Source organism: Dermochelys coriacea, chromosome 5 (assembly GCF_009764565.3).
Source record: "Dermochelys coriacea isolate rDerCor1 chromosome 5, rDerCor1.pri.v4, whole genome shotgun sequence".
Lineage (NCBI taxonomy): Eukaryota > Metazoa > Chordata > Testudines > Dermochelyidae > Dermochelys > Dermochelys coriacea.
Genome location: NC_050072.1, coordinates 137,105,571 through 137,120,913, shown reverse-complemented (window position 1 = coordinate 137,120,913; position 15,343 = coordinate 137,105,571). Strand labels below are relative to the sequence as shown.

Genomic DNA, 15,343 nt, shown 5'->3' with positions numbered 1-15,343 from the left:
GTGCCATCTCTTGTGTATTGCCAGGGGCTCCCTGGCAGGGTTGGGGCAGTCTGATCTCCCTTCTCACAATCCCCCCGCCTCCCCCAAGCCTGCACTCCAGACGCCTGTTCCACACGGTGGTGTCGGAGCCCAGCCCGGGGTTGCCCTGGTACAGCGCTGTTGGCTACGTGTTCGATCAGGTCATCTACACCTGGTGACGTCTACACCAGCGAGAAGCAGAGGGTGGAGCCCCGCACAGCATGGATGGCGCAGAACGAGGGCCTGGAGTTCTGGGACTTTCCGATCTTTTGGGTCCGGCGCTGGGAGGCCTGGTTCAGAGCGAGTCTGAACACCCTGCGTGAGCTCTACAACCGGACCGAGGGTGAGTGCGGGACACGGCCCGACCGAGGGACACAGGGGCAAGGTGGGGGTGCGGTGATGTAAACATGTGGAAGGGACACAGGGATCCGTGTCGGGGATGGTGGTGTCAGTGTGAGCAGGGGGAGGGGCAGAGAGGCGCACAGGGGCATTTTCTCAAAGGAGTTGGTGTGAATGTGGGAGAGAGAGGGACACATTTGGGGGCTGTAAGTTGGAGGCTTCATGTGAAAGACGTTTTTGACTCCCCCTGGAATGGGACATTCATGGTGTCCCCTCCCCAAACACCCCATATTCCTGCTACCAGTTCCACTGGCAGCTGCCTCGGCCACTCTTCCGGGGCACCCCCGTGTGGTCATTTCCCAATCAGAGCAGCAGAGGTGCATAGGCCAGAAGGTCCCATTGGACCCGGCTAGTCCGGCCTCCTGGTCACCGAGGCCAGAGAATCGCAGCTGGAGATTCCTGCATGGAGGAGTTTGTTCCTCCCGACTACGACAGTGACGCTGTCAGACCCTAGAGCTAGAGCAGGGCTCTGGGACGCCTTGTCTCAATTCCCAGACGCCGAGTGATGGGGAATCCCAATATCGACAGCCCCAGGTGTTCAGACATCACCAGTCAGGCCCCAAAAGTCCTGAGTTTGGCTTAAATGTCATGAGTTTTTGGGGAATAATATTGGAGCTACTTTTTATTCACATTCTGCTTTGAGCCTTTAGGATTTTCACTCACCAGCCCCATGACTCCCCCATATCAGTGATACCAGCCTGTCACACTGGTCCTTCACCCAGAAGTGTCCCCAGCCGCTTCTGGTACCACCCCACCCCGCCCCTCTAACCTCTCCTAGCTCCCAGCACTGAGACAGCAGCAATGAGAACTAATTCCCATCCTGCCCTGGACACCTGGGTCCTGGGGGCCCTGCCCCAAGACTAAGTGACACAGGGCGAAGGGTTGCCAAGTGTCTCCCCCCCAGCCTGCCCCCTCTGTAGCTAGTTTAACCCTCTCCTGACTAGTCTCACCCATTGGTCCCCTGCTGCTGAGCCTGTCCAACCTGACCTGGTCACACGGACACTGGCCTCCCCAGTGCTAGAGAGGGGCTCCACTCACCTGCCCCTAACCCTGCACTGGGGAGCTGCTGTTCTGTCCTGGCTGACCCCTCCTGCCCTCCTCCCCGCATTTACCCCCTCCTCACAGTCCTGTGGCTGCCAGCTCGCCGGAGACTGTCCTGAGTCCTGCATCTTGGCCACCAACAGTGTTCCCCTCTCTAGCTGTGTCTGCCCCCAACATGCATATGGGGGAATTCGGGGTCTGGTCCCTCTGAGACCCCATCGGTGCCCCCACATTGCTCATCCCTGTGGAGTGCAGCACGAAGGAGAAGAGGGTGCCTGTGCTCTCAGGCACCTGGCTTGGGATCTCTGCGTGTCTGTGACCAGCCGCCCTGCACCTCTCAAGCTTCTCAGTGGTTCTCTTGTTGTTACTCCATCCCTTTTCCCCTCAGTTATTTTCTCACTTTTTGACTTTAGTTGATTGGTGTAAATAGTTAGTTGGACTCTCGTAGCAGAGTTTCCTCCACTCCTGGAACTGGGCAAGCTTAGGTCTCTGGGCTTCAAACCCGGGACCTCCTGTGGGAAGCCCATGCCTTTGAGCGACCTGCACTCTAGCTGTCTAAAATGCATGGATGAAACTCCTCTTGTGGATCGCTGTCAGCTCTGCCACCAGTTCAGTGCAGGGGAGTGCGACCTGCGTCGGCCACTCCTCTGACCCTGCTCCACAAGTGATACCATTGACTCCACCCTGTTCACAGGCTCTGTTGAGTCCAGTACCCAACCAGCCGCCGGCACCAGAGGGGCAGTGAGGCAGCAGCAGGGTCGCAGTGCCAGCCATTCCGGGGGTGTTTGTGGTGGCCAGAGACTTGCTGGCATGTTTGGTACCACCATTGCTGGCAGTACAACAGTTGGTTCCAGCAGCGCGGGCAAGCAGAAGGGAGCATGTTGCCCTGAGCTCCCATTTGGTACCAGGCCCCTTGGTCTCTGCTTATGTCGAAGCAGGCTTCCCCATCACGGCCCCGATCCCTGGCTCCACAGCACCGTCTCCTGGAGCTGAGGGGTACCACACCCCTCTCTTTCCCACAAGATGACTCATCATCCAAGTTGGAGTTTGAATCTTGCACCCAGACGAGGGACTGGTACCAGTACCCCACCAGTCAGTCCTGTGCAATGGTGGATCCCAGGGTGGGGGATCCTCCGAGAGCCCAGCCCAGTAGGCAATGGCCCATGCAGATACAATGGCCTTTTCAGAACCCCTGGGGTTTTCGTCTGCTGCCTGGTCCCCCCGTGTAGATGCTCCTACTCAGTGGTGTCTGAGAGAAGGATTCCTCTGTCACACTGAACAGCAGCTGATCCGGACTATGACACAGAGTCAGGTACCGACTCTCAGAACCTGGAGCTACGGGATCCGGTTGGTGCAGAAGGAGAGGAGGAAGGTCCCATGCTGGTGCAGGCTGCCTCCTCCTCCCCGGAAGACGCAGGGATGGGTGTTTTCTCTCCCCAGGACACCTCAAGGCTGCTTTTAACTCTCTCCCTGCCAGAGTAGGGCAGCCGCCCCACTACCTGCTCCCTCTCTTTCTGTACCCAATCTCACAAGATCACAGCCAAATGCTCCATCTGCCTGACGGTGTGGAAACTCCATGGTTAAATCCTGTGGAACTGGCCTGTTTGGAGCAGGTCTGCTAGGTCTTGCTAGGCAGTAGGAAAACTTCTAGCAGAGCTACTTACCTCCCCAAATGGAAGTGATTCTCTGTTTGGTCATCACAGCTAGGGGCACTGGAACCTCGCTACAAGTGGGGGGAGGCAACAGCTTCTGCTTCTTCCCCCGAGGCACCACCCCCACTCCACCTCTTCTCCTGAGGCTTCCCCCTCCCGCTCTTGCTCACTAAATTGGTAGGGCCATGGCCCCTTAGCCCTGCTGATCCAGCACCCCTGTCTCTCAGCCGCTGAGCCATCTTTCCATGAGTCCAGACTGTTCTGGAGTATCTGCTTCATCTGAAACAGAAAGGTCTAGCGATTTCATCTAGTATGATACATCTAGCAGCTCTCTCAGCCTTCCACCCCCTGCTGGGTGATTGATCAGTTTTTTTCACGCAAAATGTCCATTTACTTCTGGAAGGGCTTCGAAAGACTGTGACGTTGCACTCCATATGCTTCATGAAAATATGATTGTGTATGTGAATATGACATAACTGGAATATGCTTTATGCTAAATATGCCGTGCAACCGATCTTTACAAAGATTGTAATCTGCTGAATCTGTTTTTTTCCATTTGATGGCATGTATCATTTTTATGTCTGAATTTAGGGAAATAAGATATAAAGTTGTATTTCTCTGTGTGTGCTGATGTGCTGGTGTATATCAATCTCCCCTCTGTATTTTCCACCAAATGCATCCGATGAAGTGAGCTGTAGCTCACGAAAGCTTATGCTCAAATAAATTTGTTAGTCTCTAAGGTGCCACAAGTCCTCCTTTTCTTTTTGCGAATACAGACTAACATGGCTGCTACTCTGAAACCTGTGCTGATGAGTGGCCCTTCAGCAAACATTTAACTAACAATGGACTTTTGGGAAATGCCAATCCACATCTGCTGAGCTAACAGGTAAACAATGGCGGTGGCCTGCAAGAAAGTTGAATCATTCATGGACATGTGACTTGCCCATGTAGCTACAAACTCCATCTTGCTGCTGTGACTTTGCACAGAAGAACAAAGAGGTTTCCGCCCACAAAAGAGAGAGACTATAAAAGGCATGGAAGCCCCTCCATTTTGGTCTTGAGCTGGCTTGAGAGGTTGCCAGTCAGGAGGACACCCCTGTCTATCACCTGAGATGTAAGCTGGAACTAACAAGGACTGTACCAGGGGAAAGGATTGGATCAAGCTAGGAAAGAATCCAGTCTGTGAAGTATGCTTACTGGAACATCTCTGAGGGTGAGATATTTGATCCTCAGGGAATTAAGTTAGCTTTGCGTATTTTTATTTATTTTACTTAGTAACTTACTTGTTCTGTCTGTTATTACTTGAAACCATTTAAATCCTACTCTTTATACTTAATAAAATCACTTTTGTTTATTAATAAACCCAGAGTAAGTGATTAATGCTGGAGGGGGGGAGGAAACAGCAGTGCATATCTCTCTCTATCTGTGCTATCAAGGACGAACAATTTATGAATTTACCCTGTATAAACTTTATACAGAGTAAAACGATTTATTTGGGGTTTGGATCCCATTGGGAGCTGGGTGTCTCGGTGCTGGAGACAGGTAACTTGCTACGCTGTTAAGTCTGCAGCTTTGGGGACGTGGCCCGGACCCTGGATCTGTGTTGAGCAGGCTAGCTTGTCTGGCTCAAACAAAACAGGGATCTGGGAGTCCCAGGCTGGCAGGGAAAACTGGCTCAGAGGTAATTTCAGCACATCCCAAGACCCAACCCATCACAGGCTATACCTGCAAATCCAGGAACCCATCCCGCTGAGGGACTTAAACCTGGTCCTGTCAAAGCTCACAAGGCCTCCCTTTGAGCCTCTAGCATTGTGCCCTCTTGTACCTTTCCTGGAAGGTTGCCTTTCTGGTAGCAATTACCTCAGTCAGGAGGGTCTTGGAGATTAGAGCTCTTATGTCAAAACCTTCGTATACAGTGTTCTTTAATGACAAGGTAAAACGTCGCTCCCACCCCATGTTCCTCTCAAAGGTAGTCTCTCAGTTCATAGTAATCAGGCTATTTTCCTGCCCATTTTCTTCCTGAAACCTCACAAGAATAGGGAGGAATGACATCTCCATACTCTGGATGTTAGGCAGGACCTCCTAGTGTTCTGTATAGAAAGAACTATATAGAAAGATGATCTGTAAATATACACAGCTCTTTGTGGCAGTAACTGATAGGATGAAAGCCCTACCCATTTCAGCTCAGAGAATTACATCCTGGATCACATTGTGCATTCACATGTGGTACAAGGAGGCAGGTGTCCCACCACCTGCTTTCCTGACGGCCCATTCTATGAGAGCACAAGCTTCCTCAGTAGTATTCATGGTCCAGGCCCGATCCAGGACATTTGCAGAGCAGTGACCTGGGAGTCAGTACATACTTTTTCTTCAAACGACGCCATCACCCAGCAAGTTAGAGATGCACTGGGTTTGGTTGGGCAGTGTTGTAATCCACGTGTCCATTGGGAGTCACCGAAGGAGGAATGGACGTGTGCAAGCAGTTGAAGAAGAAAAAATGGTTACTAACCTTTCTGTAACTGTTATTCTTTGAGACGTGTTACACACATCCATTCCCCGAGCCATCGTCCTACATCTCTATTGGAGATGCTGGCAAGAAGGAACTGAGAAAGTGCAGGGTCAGCTGGTTCCATCACCCTGCGACATGAGTGTGCCACACTAGAGGGCACTTTAGCCAGCCTGAGGGGTATCACTCAGGGCAACTGTGTGCGGGGCACGCACACCTAGCGTGGAATGGACGTGTGCAACACTGCTCTCAGAACAACCGTTACAGGAAGGTTAGTAACTGGTTTTTGTCCAAACCTGCGGCATAGTTCAGGGACACAGCTTAGTGGGCTTGGCTCTCACCTGTGGCTGTGACACCAAATGGTATTTTAATCCCTTGGCCGACATTTTTCCAAACGTGATTAGTGATTTTTGGGTGTCTGAAATTCAGAGGCCAAGTGCTTCCACATTCTGATCAGGCCCCCTTAAAGGGTCTCAGTTGGGCACCCAAAATCACTAGTGATTGCTGAAAATCTAGGCATTTACCTCGAGGTATCTAATGCAGGGTGGGGGAGGAGTGAAAATATTTGGGACCCTGTGTGGGTTATTTTTGTGCCCCCACATTCTGCCCTCTTTGCCAAGCGAGGGGTCTGATCAGTTCCCCACATGTTTCAGTCTTCCTTGTGATTCCCACAGTGATCTCTGTTCACTACAGCCTCCCTCCCTCTCCCCTAAATTCTCCTTCCTGTCCCCCCCACTCCGAGTATCCCTCCCTGCCTCCTGTCAGCCCAGGGGTAGCTGTATTAACTGGGTCTGCTTGTGGTTGTGTGCGAGATGGCAGCCGTTGTTGTGAAGATTAGCCTGGCCGTAGGAAAATGTGGCCAGCTGAACTAAGGGCCGTCAATGGCCTGATCCTTACAGGGAATCACCTGGAGACAGTGGCCGTGTGAAAAAGAGGACAAGTTGATGCTTTGCCATTCCTAGATTGAGCTGGGGGCACGCGGAAGATGGGGCAGGGAAACAGAGGGACCCTGGGGATTCTGTGAGGTCATTAAACCAGAGCAGAGGTTAGTGTCGGGGACAGACCTCCTGTAGCTCCTCCTCACAGGAACATGGGGGTACTGTGAATGGAGGAGGTGGGGGACCAAGTGACCCTGAGGACCTGCAAAATGAATACAACCACACCAGGAGAGAGGGGGTACAGACATCCTGTACTCCCTTTCTTCTCCATAATGACCTTGACTACCAGAACTGGGGGGATCCTCAGAGAGCAGAAGAGAGCTGGAGGGGATAGACCCCTGCAATATCCAGAGTACTCCCTTTGGGGTTGTGCCATACTGCGATCCCTGCAGGGAGCATACAAGAACAAGCAGCAGTGAGGTACTCCTTGAAGGTTGTGAGCTCTCTGCAGTGTGGGGGTCTTTAGTGTACAAAGACCCAACAGATGGAGAGGGGGGCTCCTGTGGATTTGGGTTCCTTCCTGAAAAGAGCTAGGAGAGTGTAGGACCCAACAGCATAAGGGGAAACCCCATTTCTCAGGGGAGGGAGGGTCCAGTACCAAGGAGAAGAACCACTGGGCTACCTGCAGTGGGGACTGAGTAAGATTTTCAGACAGAGGCTGCTGCTGACCCTCAGCTGTGTTTCAGGGTTTCACATTAGGCTGTGAAATATATACGGTTGTGATCTCTGGGAAGACAACACCACTTGGGGGTTTTACCAGGATTCATATGACAGATGAGACTTTCTTAACTTCGATAAGGAGACCATGACTTGGGTAGCTGCAGATATTGGGGCTCAGATCACCAAGAGGAGATGGGAGGCTGAAGTATGTGACAACCAGCAGTGGAAATGCTACCTGGAAGAGGAATATATTCCCTGGCTAAGGAATTCTCTAGAGTATGGGAAGGAGACTCTTCAGAGGAAAGGTAAGATGGGGGACAAGCCCCACCTAGGAGGTCACTACTGGTTACATCTCCATTCTCCAGCCCCAGTTCCAAAATGAAGCAGGGGGGTAGGGTGCAATTCAGCAAACCTTGCACCAGGGATGAGTAGGGAAACAATCCCTTCCCCCCAGCTCTGCTGGAAAAAAAGATAAGAAATTGAAAATGTTAAAAGCAGCTCACTGTAGAGAAGCTTTCAGAGTAGCAGCCGTGTTAGTCTGTATTCGCAAAAAGAAAAGGAGTACTTGTAACACCTTAGAGACTAACAAATTTATTAGAGCATAAGCTTTCATGAGCTACAGCTCACTTCATCGGATGTAGAGAAGCTGCATCTCCAGAGCCACTTGACCAAATGAGCCCAAATTTGCAGCACAAATTCTACCTCTTCCCCTGGTGTGTCACAGCAGTTATCAAGGCAATCTGCCTCTGTGTGTTAGAGCACTGAGCTGTAGCTCACAAAAGCTTATGCTCTAATAAATTTGATAGTCTCTAAGGTGCCACAAGTACTCCTTTTCTTTCTACTTTATCTGTTACCATGGACACAAATTCCCCAAATTAATTAGCACCATTACACTTCCTAATCTTTCTGTTCCCAAACAGTTTGCACTTGCTCTTCAAGATTACTTGAAATTTGTACCCAGTTCTTTGCAACATTATACTAGTTGCTTATTTCTCTCACAAACCTCAGCAGAACATCATCTTGTCCTTTGCCATCTTTACAAATGTCCTGAAGAAAAATCCATAAACAGCAGTGTAATCACAGGTTTCAGAGTAGCAGCCGTGTTAGTCTGTATTCGCAAAAAGAAAAGGAGTACCGGTGGCACCTTAGAGACTAACAAATTTATTAGAGCATAAGCTTTCGTGAGCTACAGCTCACTTCATCGGATGCACCGCTATTCCTACCTACATGCCTCTAGCTTTCATCCAGATCATACCACTCGATCCATTGTCTACAGCCAAGCGCTACGATATAACCGCATTTGCTCCAACCCCTCAGACAGAGACAAACACCTACAAGATCTCTATCATGCATTCCTACAACTACAATACCCACCTGCTGAAGTGAAGAAACAGATTGACAGAGCCAGAAGAGTACCCAGAAGTCACCTACTACAGGACAGGCCCAACAAAGAAAACAACAGAACGCCACTAGCCATCACCTTCAGCCCCCAACTGAAACCTCTCCAACGCATCATCAAGGATCTACAAACTATCCTGAAGGACGAGCCATCACTCTCACAGATCTTGGGAGACAGACCAGTCCTTGCTTACAGACAGCCCCCCAATCTGAAGCAAATACTCACCAGCAACCACACACCACACAACAGAACCACTAACCCAGGAACCTATCCTTGCAACAAAGCCCGTTGCCAACTCTGTCCACATATCTATTCAGGGGATACCATCATAGGGCCTAATCACATCAGCCACACTATCAGAGGCTCGTTCACCTGCGCATCTACCAATGTGATATATGCCATCATGTGCCAGCAATGCCCCTCTGCCATGTACATTGGCCAAACTGGACAGTCTCTACGTAAAAGAATGAATGGACATAAATCAGACGTCAAGAATTATAACATTCAAAAACCAGTTGGAGAACACTTCAATCTCTCTGGTCACTCGATCACAGACCTAAGCGTGGCTATTCTTCAACAAAAAAGCTTCAAAAACAGACTCCAACGAGAGACTGCTGAATTGGAATTAATTTGCAAACTGGATACAATTAACTTAGGCTTGAATAGAGACTGGGAATGGATGAGTCATTACACAAAGTAAAACTATTTCCCCATGGTATTTCTCCCTCCCACCCCACCCCCCACTGTTCCTCTGATATTCTTGTTAACTGCTGGAATTAGCCTACCTGCTTGTCACCATGAAAGGTTTTCCTCCTCCCCCCCCTGCTGTTGGTGATGGCTTATCTTAAGTGATCACTCTCCTTACAGTGTGTATGATAAACCCATTGTTTCATGTTCTCTGTGTGTGTGTATATAAATCTCTCCTCTGTTTTTTCCACCAAATGCATCCGATGAAGTGAGCAGTGTAATGTGTATTTCAGTGCCAAGGGGTTGGGATACTGATTTTTCAACATGTGTAAATTCTTTTGAAATCCATAATATTGGATAAATAGGTTTGGTAACAACCTACAAGAAAGTAGCCAATTAATCACAGGTTTCAGAGTAGCAGCCGTGTTAGTCTGTATTCACAAAAAGAAAAGGAGTACTTGTGGCACCTTAGAGACTAACAAATTTATTTGAGCATAAGCTTTTGTGAGTTATGGCCCACTTCATCGGATCTACTGCATGCATCCAATGAAGTGAGCTGTAGCTTCCGAAAGCTTATGCTCAAATAAATTTGTTAGTCTCTAAGGTGCCACAAGTACTCCTTTTCTTTTAGCCAATTAATATTAGTGAGTTTGAGGGGCAGTTTACAACCATGTGTCATTTTTTTGTTTAATGATGCTTTCCATCTCTAATTGGTCAGTTTATCTACTTCATTTTTTGCTCCCTGGCCAGGGCAACATTCTTCTCTCTTTCAAATCCAGGCACTGATAGGAAATGAGCACAAAGGTAGCGTGGATTAAGGATTGACATCTGTGACATCTGTATCTGGAGCGTAGTGAAGCCTTTTAAGTACTTGTTTCAGAGTAGCAGCCGTGTTAGTCTGTATTCGCAAAAAGAAAAGGAGTACTTGTGGCACCTTAGAGACTAACAAATTTATTTGAGCATAAGTTTTCGTGAGCTACAGCTTGAGCTGTAGCTCATGAAAGCTTATGCTCAAATAAATTTATTAGTCTCTAAGGTGCCACAAGTACTCCTTTTCTTTTTAAGTACTTGTGTCACTGTGGCTGGGAGCAGAGGCTTCTGGTTTCCACAGTCATAAAATCTGGTCAGGGACCTGGATTCGGGGTTCTCCGTTGTTGATGCTGTGAATTCAGCACAGAAATCCTGTAACATGGTGGTTCTTCCTCATCAGAGGGCTTCCATCTCATGGACTCTCATCCTCTCCCCCTGTTGGGGTCTCAGTATTTTATGTTGCAAAGCTCCAGCAAAGGCTGCCTGGATTAGAGCTTGAAAACTTCAATTTCTTCTTTTTTTCCAGTGCACCCAACAGCTAAAGTGAGTGACAGGTCATCTCACGATGGCCTGACCACCCTCTCCTGTACGCTCAGTGGGTTCTACCCCGAGGACATCACTGTGACCTGGCTGAAAAATGGGGAGAGCAGACAGCAGGAGACCTACTCTGAAGGCATCCTACCAGTGGGGATGGGACCTACCAGACCTGGGTGACAATGGAGATTGATCCCAAGATCAAAGCCCATTATTCATGCCATGTGGAGCATGAAAGCCTATTAGAGCCACTCTCTGTCTCCTGGGGTAAGGCGTTTGTGTGTTTGTCTGTTTTTCTAGTGGGAGAGGGGGAATCCATTAAACTCAAACCCTGAAAAATTCTCATTTGGATTTCTAGGCTGAGGCTGGAATTTCCTCAGGGTCTGTGAGGCCCTGTCCTCTTTGGCCCTGTCCCTCTGCAATCCAGTTCTTGTGCTAGAGTTGGGACCCACAGTGCCTGGGGCTCATGTCTTCTCTCCAGTTATCTGCCTCTGTGGCTGTTGGATACATCTCAGCAATATGTCTCCGAAGGGAGAAGATTAGTCATGAGGCATTAATGCTGGAAGAGAGCAGTCTGAGCTCCTGCATAGCCCAGGGCAGGGAATCACACCAGGGAACAACCTGGTAGCCTGTGGGCAAACTAGAGCTGATACTTCAGAAAGAGATGCTAATTCCAGATGTAAAGTCTCTAAGGGATGGAGAATTTACCACATCCCAAGGGAAGCTCAGTTCTGCCCCTTATTTGCAGTCAGAATTTGTCTTGCTTCAGCTTCCAGCCTGTTCTCAACTTTAGCAGGTTCTCAGAAACACGGCTCTGGGGGCCCTTCATCCTTGCCCATGTGGCCAGAGAGAGATGTTTAATGTTGGGAGCAACTTGTTTCTGTGTGCAGTGATACTGGAAGAGAGGGTATGGCCTTGGAATGGAGCAAGGAGGCAGATTAGAGCCCTGCATCGGGGGAGCGTCTCCTAGTTCCCTAGCACAAGAAAGTCTTGGAAGAATTTATTACCCATGGAGCTGCCTTCCAGCCATCTTTTTGCTTGTTAATTGGGATGTGGAAAAATGCAGCATTTGGAAGTGAAAACAATTTCTGAGAGGGCAGCCTGCATTGGAACTCTAGTCAACAGATGGTTTCACATCATAATCCTGCTACCACGTCCCCTGCCAATTTTTGTGTCATAAACCACATTTCCTTATTCTCTTAGAAATATTTTTCTTTTTGCTGTTTTATTATGTGGATCTTTCTGACAACAGAAGCTGATTAGTGAAACTGAATGTTTATAGAGAACTCGAGGTTTAACGGGTTTATATAAACCAAGAACAGTATTAAAATATCTCTATCCTCTCCTGTTCAATTCCTGCCTCCTCTAAAAACACGCATTGTGTCTGTAACTCCATTCCTGGCAGGGAAATCCAGAACTTTGAGGGCAGTTTCCAGTTTGTCACCAGACTCCCACAATGGGACTGTTCCATTAGTCATGAAAATCAGTGTGGTCAAGGGGGGGTTAGGGGCTGGGAGCCAGTACTCCTGGGCTCAATTCTTGGCTCTTACACTGGCTCGCTTTCCCCCTCCAATTTAGGGATGATACTGACATCCATCCTCCCCCACACAGAGGTTTATGAGGATTGGTTAATGTTATAAAAGTCTTCTAGTTTAAGTGCTACATATGTATTATGACTTGAAGGGGTAGGGGCTGTGTCCAGGACTTTGTATGGTGGGGTGCAATGCATGGTAGGTGCATGGTGGCTGCGTGGAACTCACTGGAAGGGGTGGAGGGTTGCAGGACTCAGCCCTAACCTAGGGAGCTGACTGACTAATCCTTGCAGTGGGATGAAAGGGGGGTTTTAGTGGGGGGGGGATTTTCCCCATTGATCATTCTCTCCATTCCATTTCAGAACCAAATAACAATCTGATTCCCATTGTGGCTGGGTTTATCACTGCAGTTGTCCTAATTGGTGTTATAATCGGAGTAGTTGTCTGGAAAAAGAAGTGCCCAGGTAAAGAGCATGGGATAGGGAGATTCCCTGGACTTGCCAGGCCCTGCACACCCGCATAAGGACAACAGCAATACAGGAGCCAGTGTCAGTACTGTGTAACTGCCCCACTGTGGTACTGAGTTAATGACCCCCCATGGGAGCTGCTGGAGGGCCAGACCCAAAACTGGGTGCGGGTTACAGTTTATGAGGTTAGGTTTTCCAAAGAGCTCAGCACCCAGTGGGCTGAGATCTTTGGAAACTCTGTCTCTTTGTGTCTTTCTCTCCTGCCAATTGTCAGTGCCTGAGACCTTCAGGCCATTACTGAGCGCCGTGGTCTGTGCTGGGCCAGGGGCCCGGTTTCTGAGCTGTGGACACCGATTGCAGTCGATTCCTGCCTTGGGAGCTGCATTCACTGAAATTTGCCTTCTCTCTGCAGGGAAGAAGGGAGATAGCTATGCTGTAGCTGAGAGTAAGTGACAAGAGACCCATCACCTCTTTTCAAGAGGCTATCCCTGAACAACCATCAGTATTTGCACAGTAAATTTCATATAGAGGACTCCAACAATTGTGATTTCAATCATTCCTTGTTTCAGACAGGAATGTATGAGTTCTAGGTGACTTTCTCCTTTCAAAAAGAAAAGGAGTACTTGTGGCACCTTAGAGACTAACAAATTTATTAGAGCATAAGCTTTTGTGAGCTACAACTCACTTCATCGGATGCATCTGATGCTCTAATAAATTTGTTAGTCTCTAAGGTGCCACAAGTACTCCTTTTCTTTTTGCGAATACAGACTAACACGGCTGCTACTCTGAACTCTGTGAGGCAATGTGGTTTAACAGCACTATTAACAGGTAATCGTACTGTAACAGGCTCACAGACTTACCACCGCTGCCTCCTCCTGTTGGTCACACCGGGAATTAGCTCAGTCCGCTGTGAAGCACCCTCTGCCCGTTGTCTGCCCTCACTGTTGTCTCCACCACCAGGACATGCGTCGCTCTTGGGACCGCAGTGTCCTATTCAGGACACTGCCCTCCAGCAGTACCCACTAGTCCATTCCCATCCCCTTCCAGGGGTATATCAGCAGTCTAAGTCCATACCTGCCTTCGTGGCCGCCTGCCAGTCCAAAGTCTAGTCCCTTACCTCAGGGACAAGGTGCAGTCCATCAGCCACGCTCCCTCATGGACCCTAAATGGAATGGCTTCTGTGTGAGGAGAGATTAATAAGACTGGGACTTTTCAGCTTGGAAAAGAGATGACTAACGGGAGATATGATTGAGGTCTATAAAATCATGACTGGTGTAGAGAAAGTAGATAAGGAAGTGTTGTTTACTACTTCTCATAATGCGAGAACTCGAGGTCAGCAAATGCAATTATTAGGCAGCAGATTTAAAACAAACAAAATGAAGTATTTCTTTGCACAACTCATACTCAACCTGTGGAACTCCTTGCCAGAAGATGTTGTGAAGGCCAAGACTATAACAAGGCTCAAAAAAGAACTAGATAAGTTCATGAAGGTTAGGTCCATCAATGGCTATTAGCCAGGATGGACAGGGATGGTGTCCCTAACCTCTGTTTGTCAGAAACTGGGAATGAGTGACAGGGGATGGATCACTTGATGATTACTTGTTCTGTTCATTCCCTCTGGGGCGCCTGGCACTGGCCACTGTTGGAAGACAGGACACTGGACTAGATGGATCTTTGGTCTGACCCAGACTGGCTGTTCTTATGTCCATATATATTGATAGTGGTGAACCATTGTAATCAGCAGTTTCTATCTATGATGTGTTCTGTTAATTCAAAGATCAAAAAATATCCTGGCATTTAAATGAATTGTAAACAGGGGATGTTGCTGTATTCATCTCTTTGAAATGCATAGTGTTAGAGGGCTTTTCCCTTCACCCTCTCCCCTGGTTCTTCTCTCATAGACAGAGATCAGACCAGAAGTCTGGGAGTGCAGACAATATGATGTTTATTGGGGTTAGTTTCCAATCAAGCATATTCCAAAGCCCTTCTCACCAGTCGGGCTTATCTCTGTATGCCGATAGAGTCTGTTCCCCAGTGTTCCCTTCCCAGCTTTGACATTACAGAGACTTTACCCCATGTCCCCATTCCCCCGTTCCCAATTCCTGTTCCCCATTCTCATTGTCCATTCCCTATTCCCACCTCCTCCTTAGCAGGCCCAAATATACATGCAGTGCGTGTGCCCAGTCACACTTCTTACAACTTATGGTCATGTTCCGTTCTGGAGGGTCGTGAGTTGGGGTTTTCATCCCACCTCTTTTGTACCCCACAGGAGGATGAGGCATGAGGTTGTGTCCTGGCCAAGGTCAGGTTTTTCTTTGGTGTTTAGTGTTTCTTATGTCTCCCCCATCCACCATCATTCCCTCTTGCCCCTCCTAACTGGTTGCTTGACCTTGCCTTGAGATAAGGAGTTGAGGCAGTCTTTGAGTGTGCGCTCATATATTACATTCCCAGTACCACTTCAGTTCCCTCTCTTATCTCTTTTCACCAGATCTGCTTGTGGGCCGATGTAAAATGCAGTGTCTTTGTCCTTTGTTTACACATATTAGTATAATATATAAGAGTATCAAAAAATCAAACCCAGAATTCTATCTCAGGCTGACAAGCAGGCTTATATGCTATCATATAGCAAATCATCTGTGAATGGTGGAGGAACAAGCAAATTGTCTTATGTTAATTCATATAGCTCCGTACGGGAGATGG

General features: G+C 48.5%; 1 protein-coding gene across 1 annotated transcript in view; it reads left to right on the top strand.

Annotated features, from left to right (window-relative positions):
* Positions 1-218: 218 nt before the first annotated feature.
* Positions 219-15,343, top strand: part of LOC119856331 (class I histocompatibility antigen, F10 alpha chain-like) — a 152,354-nt gene continuing 137,229 nt past the window's right edge. The window contains 4 exon segments of the mRNA XM_043515423.1: positions 219-361; positions 7,241-7,519; positions 10,637-10,792; positions 10,795-10,911. Of these exon segments, the coding sequence (XP_043371358.1) occupies positions 7,360-7,519; positions 10,637-10,792; positions 10,795-10,911 (433 nt within the window). The 5' untranslated portion in view covers positions 219-361; positions 7,241-7,359.